The sequence below is a fragment of the Armigeres subalbatus genome, chromosome 2, assembly GCF_024139115.2.
Source record: "Armigeres subalbatus isolate Guangzhou_Male chromosome 2, GZ_Asu_2, whole genome shotgun sequence".
Taxonomy (NCBI): domain Eukaryota; kingdom Metazoa; phylum Arthropoda; class Insecta; order Diptera; family Culicidae; genus Armigeres; species Armigeres subalbatus.
The window spans coordinates 446929739-446943081 of record NC_085140.1 but is presented as its reverse complement, the minus strand read 5'-3'; the positions used below and the strand labels follow the sequence as shown (position 1 = coordinate 446943081).

The window sequence follows — 13343 nt, the reverse complement described above, 5'->3', positions numbered from 1 at the left end:
GTGGCATAAAACTGCACTGATGAAAAGCCTCAGCCAGCCACTCAAAAATTTGATAACACACATAACTGCTGTTGGTCGGACGGTCGGTCGGTCGGTTGGCTCATCGTCACTCCCAGACCGGCATGCTGACGGCGGCGGCGGCAAGCAACAAAACAACAACAACTCTCGACTCCGACTCGACAGACAAGCTGCCTCTGGTTGGTATATAAAGCCAGCATAAGCCCTCCTCTCAGACAGGCGGATGAAAGGCCCAGGCTTCTCACTCGCAAAAGTACTTACCCAAACCCTCAAAACGGCACATCAACAAAGCAAATGCAGATATCCGAAAAATTTGAAATCTCTTGCATTACACAACGCCCCGTACGGCGACGGACGGCTCCTCCAGCGAACACGGAAGAAAGCAGCCGGTCTTTCCCCGTTTCTTCTAATTCCGTATTACAATCAAAGCGGAGAAATTGTACCCGCCTCGGACAGGTTGCACATTGCAGTTGCATCCCAGTAGTGCTGGTGGTGGTCATCCCTTTGAGCCTAAAGCTCAACAAAGCCAAAAATTTTAATCTGACCACCGCCAACCGCCCGGGCGAACCGAATGCTAATTGCAAAACCCGTTCCCGTTCTTCTTGAGGAAGTCAAAAGTCTAGGTACGTCGGTATGTACACGAAGCCCTAAGCATCAATGGGGAACATTCTGTTTCTGTTCTCTAAATTGGAAATAGCTCTAAATAACGAAAACCGGATAGGAATGCACTGTGTCCAGAGAGGCCCTTTTAGGTATGCTATTAGTAAAATGGGTGGTCAAATGGGCTTCGCATGGTGAAGTAAGAAAACTAATTTTGAATAAGATTGGAGTAAATACTTCGTTACCACATGGATTGGTTCTAAGTAATTTTGTATAGACTCAGATAATTTTATCTAGCGTTCCACATTTTCTTTCATTAGTAAAATGTTTCCCATAGAATTTAAAGTTCTTTGGACAAGATCGCAATTCTCAGCATCTAAATCTATATGTTTCCTCCGATATCTTCTTCTTTTTCTTCTTATTGACATGATATCCCCATACTAGGACAGAGCCGCCTCGCAGCTTAGTGTTCATTAACCACTTCCACAGTTATTAACTGCAAGGTTTCTAAGCCAGGCTACCATTTTTGCATTCATATATCATGAGGCTAACACGATGATACGTTTATGCCCAGGGAAGTCGAGACAATTTCCAATCCGAAAATTGCCTAGACCGCACCTGGAATCGAACCCAGCAACCCTCAGCATGGTCTTGCTTTGTAGCCGCGCGTCTCACTGCACAGCTAAGGAGGGCCCCATTTCCTCCGATATAGAAGATTTAATTTCGGAATCTTTAAATTTACTCCAGAGGAATTCTATGTGGCGTCGTTGCACGGTCCCTGGTTGCTGTTTATCGTATTTGCATTTAACTCCGTAAGCATAGTCGATCAAGCACGTTCTATCAACTGTCAATAGTCAGAACTGACTTCACCGGTGTTGTGACAAAGTGAATCCCAGTGAATCCCAGCACCGACATTTCAGAAAACAACATTTTCACCGAATTTTCTTCAAAGCTAAACGGCATTTTGGCATGTATTATCAAATGTGATTGATAATTTAAAACCTTTCAGCATTACCATCCAGGTTATACTACAGTCCCAAAACATCTTGTTTGCGGGCAACTTAGTCGAAAAAATCAAGAGGACTTATATGCACTGCGCATACCACAGACTATAAAAAAAATCCTTCGTATTCTCATAGTTCTTATAGCAATCCCACAATTCATTGTTTGAATTTGACTCACAAGCATTCTCGGTAGCCTCTATTTTGCTTTTCAGAATAAAGTGTTCACCAGTGCCATGAATCTTTTATGAATTCCAATATTCTCTCCATGTTATGGGAGAACTGACAGCTGCGGCAAGTTTTGTGCAAATTATTTTTGGGTTTTTTTCATAAGATTACACAAAGAACGGCAAAGTCAGTCAGAACATTCTGTGATATAAAAAGAACGTTCGGCTCATATTTGCGAATAAAAACTCCTGATATCAGGGACAGAATCAATCATTTTGTCAGTCAGTCAGTTTGTCAATACATTATTCAGGCAGCTGGATTGTGAAATGAGTTGCAAAGTAAATCAACTTTTGACACAAGTTTTTACTACAACTTCGCCAAATACCACGTAGTGGTATTGAATACAATAGTAAAAACTCGACTTACGACATTTCATCCACTAAAAGAGCTTAAATAATAATATCCAACTGCATTGCAGAAGAAATAATACTTCAATACGAGGTTCTTCAAATCTTTCTTAAATTATAGAGCCATTTTATGAATCGGCAGGAACCCCCTCAAAATCCTAAAAGTTTTTATTAGAGATTTTTGTTTGACTTTTCGTTCCAATCATATTTCAGCAAATATCCCATTTCATAGGAATCCAAGAATGTTTTTTTTTTCACGATAAAAATCAGATTTAATCCCGGATCGCAGTTTCCATTTAATTTCAAGAATATTTTCACACTCATGCCATTATTGTAATTGTAATCGAGCTGGATATTCTTCAAAATCTTAAGACCCCAAATTTTCCTTCACCGCTTTCTTTTTGATCAGCATGAGATAGATCGCAGTAAGCCACGCGTGCGGATGGTTGCTTTTGAATTTGCTGTCATGTTTTTGTTTGTTTTCACTGAGTTAAAATTTAGATTTTGGTGATATTTTTATTTGCTTACTATAAAAAAAATAAAAGACCAATTCAGTGATCTAGAGTTTCTCATCTTCGCTTATATACATTTAAGTAAAATAACGAAGTCCGCGTAATTGCTTATGCGATTCGTATAACATGTTATGTGTTTTGTTTATAAATGTGTGCTGGTGAGTGTGGTAAATATGTGTCAATGCAAAATTACTCACAATATCGGGAGGAGTAAATAATTGGCTTTGGACAATGAAGTGATGTGTGCCAAAATGCCAAAACGAATGAACCATCAACCAAAAACGTCAGACCCATATAATAACTATCAAAAATTGGTGTGGAGTGCCCTGCGTTGCTTTGCTTGTGTGTTAGGAACAAAATTATATCAATTTTGTACGTCAAACATGACAAAAAAATGTTACATTTTCTATTTATTATTTTGAATTAAACAATGTTTCTTTCGACTTAAAAGTCGGAATTTTTTTGACGTATTCAGGATAATTATTAACTTCATCGCTCCTTGGAAGAAAATCGAATATCGATTTTTCATATTTCATATCCAATTACCAGATATGTTATCTTGAAACGATGGATGGGCTTACACCATTAGCACTAAGATGGCAACAAAAGACATATCCTGTCGTGGTGGTGTCACATGCTGACTATTTTTGTTTGGTGCCGCGTCACACATCTGGCATTGACGCACGGATTTTACGCATGTGCATTTGATTCAACGGGCATCGTGTTTTGAAGCCTTGAATGATGATAAAAATGCGCTTTGCTCATTCAAGTTAGTACTTGGACGATAGCTTTTAAATAAATCTGTCAGCTGAAGGTTTTAAAACAAATATATAAAACAAACTCCGTACTAAATATTCAAAGCAAAAACAAGGTAATTTTAGTTTGAATAAGTCGTAAGGAGTGATTTTAACACCAATATCCGTTTTGATACCCTCAACTGATAGATATATTTAAAAGTTTTCGTCCAAGTACTAACTTGTATAAGCAAAGCTCATTGTTATTATATAAGAAGAAAATTAAGGAAAAAACAACCGGAATGCTGAGCATCACTGATTTGGTGCAATATTTTTTCGATAGGAGTAATTCTCGCTGAGACCAGGCCACTATTTGCACGAGGTTCTTAAAAATGCCTTAAGCTGTCGGCGAGTATATTAGGGATCCGAGTTAAATTCTTCAGAAAGATGAGCCTCTCGTTAGTTATACACGAAATCATTTTAATGGACCCCGCGATTTTTGTCAATTTTTGACTCACCAAAACAGTCATTCTTCTTCCTCGTTCCAACGATATGCTGATCTCTAAGATCGGTTGAGAAATGTTGGAGTTATGACTGTTTTGGAGAGTCAAAAATTGACAAAAATCGAAGGGTCCATTAAAATGATTTCGTGTATAACTAACGAGGGGTTCATCTTTCTGAAGAATTAAGCTCGGATCCTTAATATACTCGCCGAAAGCTTTCGAATGAATATAAATTTAAGCATTTAACCTCGTGCAAATAGTGGCACGGTCTCAGTGAAAGTTACTCATAGGTAAAAATGTTTTTATTTAAAATCTAATTAGGCCGATACAAATATTTAAAATCCATTTTGTCTCCCCCCCCTCGGATTTTTTTTGCCAAAAAATGATATTTTGAGGGGGCAACAAAATAAAATTCGGATAATTTTGAGGATTTTCAAAACATTCTCTAACAAATCCGAGGAGTTTTTTGATTTTTTTCATTTTAATATTTATTTTTTATTACCCCCCCCCTTGACCTTTCGGAGACTAGTAGGACAAAAAGTCAATTAAATATTTGTAACGGCCTTACTGATAGAAATTTTTGTCCGTTTTAAAGAACATGCCACAATAAACAAATGCCGGAGCAACTAGTCAAACCTTTTACACCGATATACCAGATAAATATTGATACCGTGTAAATCCCTAAGTCTGTGTGTAAAAACTTATTATTCTCAAATCTGCGTAAAAACGCATATTCATAAAATCCGGGTAAAAAGTCGCATAGAAAGTAGCAGGTATCTTTTGTGTCCTAATAATGAAAATATGGCACAAATATGGCAAGCAACAAGCAAAAAAGCTAAGTTTGTGAAATACTATTTTGTTGCACAAATATTGTACAATAATTTATGCATTTACTGAAATAACTTTGAAAAATTTTAAATGTTGACATAGAGAAAACTGATTTTAAAATTCATCTAACGGTGTCGGAAGATGTTGTTGTTGAGAAACAGGTCGTTAGAAAATTGTTGCAGCAGCTAGAGCTGTGTATGATACAATTCCTTACAGTAGCATTGCTTATTCTTTTCGAATCATAATATCTTTGCTCATTATACACGTAATTATGCTTTACATACATTCTGATGAGTTGCATTGGTGTAAATGAAGGCAGACGAGGGTGAGCTCCCCTTCCCAGATCCACTTGAGGCCTCCTCCAGAAATGTTTAAAAGGAAATTCCAAAATATTTGATTTCCATGTATCCGTATGGAAATTTCCCCCATAGATTTGGCATTTCAACAGATTTTTCACGCGCATTGAATTTTGTGACCTATATGAGCATTTGTTCAGAAATCTAACAAACTTGTCATTGCAATGTATCGTCCTGATTTTTCAAATTCTAATTACCAAACACTTTCAACTACGGTCCTTCCTGTTTTAAGCGTATTAGGTTACCAACTACGGTCGGATTCAAGAGAAGCTGAAACATTTTTAGACCAGAACCAAATAAGCATGAATCGTGGGCGTTCACTCCATATATTGGCTCCTAACTTCCATGGAGCTCTACAATACGCCAGGTATAGGTGTATCGACGCTGTAGCCAGCCAGGTATCCAACCAGGTAGATACCTTCCATACACGTAAATCCGGCCAGTAAAAGTTCTCTTGCAAGCCTTCCCAAATTAAAAATGAGAAATTAAAATCGATCGGATATGATTGAAGTACCCATGTTGCATACAAGTTGATCAAATGCTTGTGAAGTTTTTCAGTTTACCAGTCCAGAAGTAAATTGCCTGGGCAGATGTGCTGTTTCGGATGTACCCCGTTTGGCATACCGGTCGGTGGCATAATGGTCATTTGGCTGAATTGTTATCAGAGCTGTCTGATTGACGAATAAGATGAAGCCATTCAGGTTCGTTGTTTCTACAAAGAAACATTGGACGCATGCTTGTAGATGCGGCAAAAGAAATGTTGACACATCCACTAGCCAGTTTTGAATTAATTTGACATTGATGGCTAGTTTTATTTTCCATGTAATGGGATGCAGGAAAACCTGCCCATTGTGCATTTCTCCTTTTTATTAGTTAGATTCATCATTCGCCCATGCGTTCTGACATCTTATGTTCCGTGTCGTACCTTACCATCAGCTGGGCAAATGCACTCATCCAACAACGGGGAGATATATTCCCTTTCGTTAAACCGAGTAAATGCTTGAACTAAAAGAAGGAATAGTGTCCGTTTTTGCCTTCTACCGAGTAAATGCATCCCTCAAGAGGAGAACATATCTCCCCTTGCATTTAACCAGGCAAATGCCTGAATTGAAAGCAGGAGACATATTCTTCCTTGCCATCTGCCGGAAAAATGCATTCTTTTAAAGAAGGAATCATATCTGCCCTTGCCTTAAACCGAGCAAATTCCTGAATTGCATCCCTTAAACAAGGGATCATATATCTCCTTGTCCCAAACCGAGCAAATGCCTGAATTGAAAGAAGGAGTAATATCCTCTTATACCTTCTGCTGGGTAAATGCATCATACGAAAAATAGAACCACAAACTTCCCTTGCCATAAACAGAGTGTGTCTGAATTGAATGAATGAACCACATCTGGCGGGCAAATACATTCATTGAAAGGAGCAATCATACCTGTCTGTCCCTTAGAGCAAATGCCCGAATCGAAAATGGTAAGTGGAAAAGGCAGATATAAAACCCAGCATCTTTCTTATGATGTATGAAAGCAACAATAATTATAAATAATTGAACATACTTTGCATTTGTTCCGAAATTGGTGATTACACAACTGTTATGCCCAATGACCATTATGCCAAACGACCATTATAACAAACGGACGATAAATAAATATTCGCTCAATCGATTCTTGGGCTTATTTAGAGTTACCTTTCCCAAAAAAACTTGAGCATCAAATTTTTAGTAAATTAAGACTTTTAACAATAGGGAGTTCACCTGTCATAAGACGAGTTTGAACAATCCCATTGAATTCCACCACTTAATTGTATCCTGACAGATACGTATTTCGACCTCAACAGTAAGGCCGTCTTCAGTGTCTTGTACTTGACTCGACTTCAAGTCGAGTCAAGTACAAGACACTGAAGACGGCCTTACTGTTGAGGTCGAAATACGTATCTGTCAGGATACAATTAAGTGGTGGAATTCAATGGGATTGTTCAAACTCGTCTTATGACAGGTGAAAACATTCCACTAAAAAGCTCAAAATAATTTTCTTATCAATAGGGAGTTTTTGGAAGGGTGAACAGAATAAGTAGAAGAATTGATTGCTACAATAAAGCGATCAAGCGATCTTTTTTCGAACGTATAAGTTTAAAAAAAAACTTCAAAATCTTTTTGAACTATGAATCAAACAAAAAAGGTTTAGGAATTTACTACAGAATCTCAAAAACAAGTGCAAAAATTAGGACTTTCAAATCCCAGACAACTTCAACAATATTGAAGATTGAATTATAGATCTATCTCGAGCAAACACACATGTTATAAATCAGTTTCTAATACTCACATATGATAGAATTTGTTAGCATATGGTTACTGCAACCAAATCAACGCGAGTTGTGCTGCTAGAAATTGTTATTGTCTCCATAATGTCAAAAAATCACATCTAAATCAATGTTATGTCCTGCAAACCTTTGTGATAACATAATTTATTTTAGATTAATCACCTCGAATCAGAAACCATTCTTATAATCGTTTCGAAGATGGTAGAGAAATCTGCAGCAGTATCTAAGGAATATTTCCGCAACATAAACTGTAACCAGTGGAACGCATATAAATTGGAACTGGAAATTTATTTTATCGTGATAATTAAATCAGATTTGAAAGAAAAGGTTTAGTTTTATCTTGTAATCCCAAAACTTCAAGAATAATTAGGATGTATTGCGTCTATTTTTAGGTTTTAGGGTGGGGAAATATCACTTTGGAATGCAAAGTCCGGAAAATTGGTTATGGAACCATTATTCTAGCAGCATGAAATGGTGAGCCTTATTGTACGTAAAAGTAATATCGGACTATCCGTTAATTACCAGGCAGTTAGAATTACATCACTAGAGCTGCAGTAGAGCTAACACTTTCTAGCTTCCTTACTAAATCTGATTGTAATACAAACAGCCAGACAGTGATGGTTAAATTGGAGACACAAACCGCTTTCCTGTTACCATCATACTAGACATTGAGAATGGTAAGCACTTCTTGAGTACTCTACAAACAAATAAGACAACCAATGGTCGAGCAATGGTTCTGCGCTTGAAGTTTTCCTTGGGGACAAATATTCCTTAAGCCTAGTACGAAGTACATTTGTTGGCTGCTGCTAAGTATGGATGAATTCACAAATAGTATTGTCCTTTATCTCATGGCAAAAAAAATCTGTTCTTTGTGTTTTGCATTTTCATAATATTATTTGAATACGCTAAAAAATCTGTAAATAAGAGCAACGCACTTAAATGTAACTAACACGATTGCACGCCAATAAACACATTTTGCTTGTCGCGTTACATGCAGCACCGGCGAACAGTATTTTGGCAGAATAATTAACATTTGAAAAATTAAAATACGTCTCTATTACATTCACTCATTGAATTAAAAACATACAATCGATCAACAGGTGCAATATCAAGGAACAGACTTTTTTTTTGCCAAACGATTGACCATTTCCTAATCCTTTTTTGTTGTCTCAATCGATTCCTTGACTTATTTAAGGTCAATTTTCCCGTAGAATTTAATTGTTTTGAAACCTCTAACCATTAAAAAAATCAAAAACAAAAACGGAAAATGTGCTGCACATGTGATCCGACCTGAAGAATCAGCCTGATGTTGGTTCAAATTACAGCGCTTTATTGATTTTTTGCTTCAATTTTTGAAAATAGTTAGGTGCGTCAAAAAATATGGGTCCTTTGGAAAACATGACCATAAATAAACTAAAGAATCGATTGATCGCATAAAAAAACGTTCACGGGAAAACTCTTATAGAACAACACTGGTCACCGGCAATCAAAGGATATCCAAACGAAAGGGGTTGCGGGGGCGAATTTTGTGGTGGTTCGGGATGAAGAATGCGATGGACCGCCAAAGCGGCCCAGCGGCAAGTAGACAAGACGTTGTATGTATTTTTTTTCGTGTGTACGGTTTTAATTTCTTAGTCATTGCGTCTCTAAAACTCCTTCTTTTAGCTTTATTACGGGTTTCTCATAAACATGCTCCAGCGGTCAAATCTCTCAGTCTTCGGTTTACCTTCTAATAAAAATGTGTGATTTTTCCTTGCTGTTTGCTTTTGTTTCGTTCATTAAATTAATATCACTCACTACTACACACTATATAAGGACTATTAGATATTTGTTTCCACTTTGTTTTTTACTTTTTTTTTCTTTTCATGTGTACGAACAAGGATACAACTTACGATCTCGATGACTCTCTTCGTCTTGTTTTACAAGCATCGTTGATTTTCGCCTCGAAGTAAAACGATGATCTCTCGATTGTGGCGAATTTTCTTACAAAAAAAAATCTGGGTTCAAGAGTCTCTCGTATTACAAATGTGTGATTTTGTTTAAGTGTGTGTGTTTAATTGTATGTGTCATGATTAGCATCGTGTTAGGAATCGGCTTACGTGCTATCTCGTCAATGGCAACGCATTTGGCAACCCTGTTGCGCAGAGCCTACTGCTACTGAGCAGGAGATGCGAACAGATCGCTAAAAATACTAATCCTAGCAAACCTCGGGAACTGGTGGCGGTCCTTGTGGCGGCGCCATTGTTGTAGGTGAGCTCCTCGTTCTTGACGACCTCGTTCGGGTGCTTGTCGTACTCGTTCGTCTTCTTCGTCGGCTTATTGTTCTGATGTGCATTGGACGGTGGATTGTTAATGTTATAATTATTACTATTACTATGAGCACCAGAGCCGCTTCCGCTGTTGCCGCCGTAGTTGTTGTAGTTGTTGATGGCCGTTCGCGGAGGCGATGGGGTGTAGTGATGTTGGTGGCGACCGTTGCCACCGTTGTTGACCGATGGGGTCGACGGAACTGGCCGCTGCTGACCTCCATTCCAAACTGGCCAGTTGACCGTGCTCTGCACGATGTTGCCCTGGCTGCTGTTGACCGTCGAAGACGGAAGTAACCTCGTCGATGGATCGAAACTGTCCATCGAACCGCTAGCATTGGTGTTGATCGACACACCTCTGCTACCGCTGGCTGAGCTGCTGCCGTCCCCGTTGCTTCCAGCGTCGATTGCCGTCGACGAAGGAATATTGTTATTACTAGACGTAATGTTTGGATGCTGGTGCTGCTCGTCGGCACAGCATACCTTGAATACTACTTTCATATTGTTGGTGGAGCATCGGCCACCTATCCTCCGATGGAGGTCGTCTTTAGACGATGTGGAGATAAAATAGTAATCATTCCCTGGTAGGAACTCTAAACCACCGGGCTGCGGTGTGAATGGCCGGAATGTGATAGTGAAGAACATCAACTTGTTCGGTTTATCGCAGATTGCGATAATGCGTGGATCATGATTCGTGATCCGGCACGTTTCGTACTCCACCTTCGAGACGTTGTAAATGATGTACTTCTCCGTCTCGTTGTCGAACGTGCCCGGTTCGTACACCGGGCAGATGATATGGACTTGATCGTACTCGAACGCCGAGTTACCTTTGTTGACGTCGATGATGTGGTCCGTGTTGTCAATCCGGAATATACTGTTCGTAGTGTTCCAGTGCATGTAGAACGTTTTGGCACAGTGTAGTACGGTGGACATCATCAGCAGCTGGAGGCATACAATCAGCCCTAGGGTTAGGAAGGACGTCGTCCTGATGCTCGGGAGCAGCTTTAGTCGCGTATTCAGTAGTCGATATTTCCGTCGTTTTGTTGTTATACTGTTGGTGGCTGTCGGTCGCCTTTGATGGTGACGGTTCACCTCGGTGACGTCACCTTTACTCTTCTTTCTGCTGAATTTGTTCATCTTGTTTGCATGGTACTCCTATCTGGAAACCGTTCACTCTTCACTCTCCCTCGTAACGGATTTGGTTAAGTATAATATATAGCCTTCTGCTTCCTCTCCAAATCTTCGCGTCAATTGTTTGAATCTTTATTTTATTTAAATTATCGTCAAACCACTATAACGTATCACTTTTTCTTCATCTTGCTCTCTCTTGTTCCGTCGATTTCTCCGTAGCTGCCTTTGATTCAAATCGGCTTTGGAACTGGTTGACCGTGTCTTCTGTGGCGTTCCAGTCCAGAAGGAGCTCTGGGTGTTGAACGCGCTCAAGACGCAAGCGACGACGGCGACAACGAATCCAGAAAAGCGGACCACATAAAGTTAAGAAGCAGTACCATTAGCCACTTACATTGTCTGTATTTGTTTGTTCCCTGACTTGTTTTATTCCTCCTTCGTTTGTCATTCGACTGTCTCTGCGACCGACGTTGGGTGTATTTTCGGTCGCGACCGATTTTCAACACTTGAACGTCGATTCTTGGTTTCTAATTCCGTTGCACTGGTTCACTTGGTGGGTTCATACACCCGGCTGCTGTCTTCTTCACATGCTTTTACTTGTTCTGATGATTAATGATAAATCCTCATAATCCCTGTTCCACCCCGGCAGGGATCCACCCCCGAAATGATCCTCTTTCACAACAGCGACCATAAAACACACTCGAGGATGTAGCTATTATTACTCACTGCTTCGCTTAGTACATACGGCAGCAATAAACTATGATGGTCGTAATTTTCCCTTCGGTTCACACACTGTCAGGAAAGTCAGCCACTTCCTGACTTGAACGTACAAGATATTGATTGTTCATTTACATTTTTTCCTCCTTCTCGAGGAGCCTCTGGTTTTCTTCTAACGAACGATGCCTTGTGTGTACGTTTTTGCTACTTCTTCGCTTCTCGTCGTCTTCTTACAGCTGCATTTTTCTTCTTCTTTCTCTCAATTATCGAACTATTCGGAAACCACAGTGAGCGCACTCCTGCTCGCTCGCACACTCTCCTCTCCTACTCGCTCTTTTCTTGGCTATTTGCTTTTCCTCGCTTCAAACTACAATAACAACAATAACAATAAACTTCTCGTCTTGAAACGACACACAATGTGGAAAATTGATTACATACGATTTTTTATTATTCTTCTTCCGTCACCAACGCGAAAATACACAAATTATGCGTTCGCACACACGTTCTTCATCATCCCCAGAAACAAAAAAAAAAAAGAGAATCTCAAGAACCGAATTAACTGCAGACTGCGGCTTGTACGGGAAAATCACTCTAAAATTCTCATTCCGACCATTTTTCGCTTCGTCTAATTCCTTTCGCTCGTTCCTTCTCATAAATCATTTGCACCTCGAGCCATCAACATCTAGAGAGACATGGCGGGCTTTCCCTTCTCGAACGCACGTCATCCAGAGAAAGAGCAAAATAGCACTTTGATTTTCAGTAGGAATGCTCCATTCATTCAAGCACTTTGCCGCGGAGGGCCTAGCCAAGCTCTTTTCGGCTAAGGGCGCATCGATGAAAAAAATCAACGTAAAATACACATATTTTCTGCTTCGATCGGGAGAAGGAAGCGAAAAAACACTTCCAAAAGTGAGTGTCGGTGTGAGAGAAACCAGACTTCTCTTCATCCACTGCTGCTTGCTACTTCTGTTGGCTGCTTCTTCTTTTGGTACTTCTTCTGCCTTTCCCAACCTGGTCCTCCGAAATTCAAGGAAAAAAACTTGAATTCGGTTGTCTCTTGCACCGTATCTTTCCGAAACCGTGTGGAATCAATTCACCATTCACGCACGATTCACTACTGTCGAAACGCGGAACTGCAGTGCCACCAACGCCGTCCACCGTTGTCCATTTGCGTGAAATTACTTCCCTGGCCCTCGAGTGAAAAGATGCTTTCTTTGGGTTTTTGTTCAGACACTTCACTCATAGAAGAAAAAATCCCGTCGACGGCAGCGCGGACGAACCTGGTTTCAATTCATTCCGGATCACAATACAAACGCATACTGAGTACGAAGACCACTCCGTCACGGCCATCAAGCCAACAGAGCCAGCAAAACCATCAAAAAGCCAAACGAGAATAGCTCCTCAATGAGCGAGAGAGAATAACATCAGGAGCGCACGCTACCAAATTTATGCAACCAAAACACACCTATACCAGCGTGTATCCAAAGAATGTAAGAGGGCAAGGGAATAATTAGTTTTCCATTAAGGTAATTCCAAAAAAGACCTCACATTTATCACAAGTTTGGACAAATAAATCCAAACAACATGCAAAAGATCTCCATTAAACCCCCAAAACAGTTCAAAGTCATTCATCATTTAACTTAAAAATCTTAAAAATGCCTGTTAACGTTGATACCTCACTTCCCTCCTCTGTGCAAGGTCTCTAATCGTCACGCAATACCCCGCAAGTCAGTGTTGGTGATATCCCAA

At 39.7% G+C, this 13343-nt stretch overlaps 1 protein-coding gene across 1 annotated transcript; it reads right to left on the bottom strand.

Annotated features, from left to right (window-relative positions):
* Positions 1-9045: 9045 nt before the first annotated feature.
* Positions 9046-12916, bottom strand: LOC134213702 (uncharacterized). The gene has a single exon (XM_062692991.1). The coding sequence runs from the start codon at positions 10884-10886 to the stop codon at positions 9546-9548; it is 1341 nt and encodes a 446-aa protein (XP_062548975.1). The 5' UTR covers positions 10887-12916; the 3' UTR covers positions 9046-9545.
* Positions 12917-13343: the final 427 nt, after the last annotated feature.

Bases quoted from the DNA above. Each gene is read 5' to 3' on its own strand.
- LOC134213702 (XM_062692991.1), bottom strand. From the start codon at position 10,886: ATGAACAAATTCAGCAGAAAGAAGAGTAAAGGTGACGTCACCGAGGTG.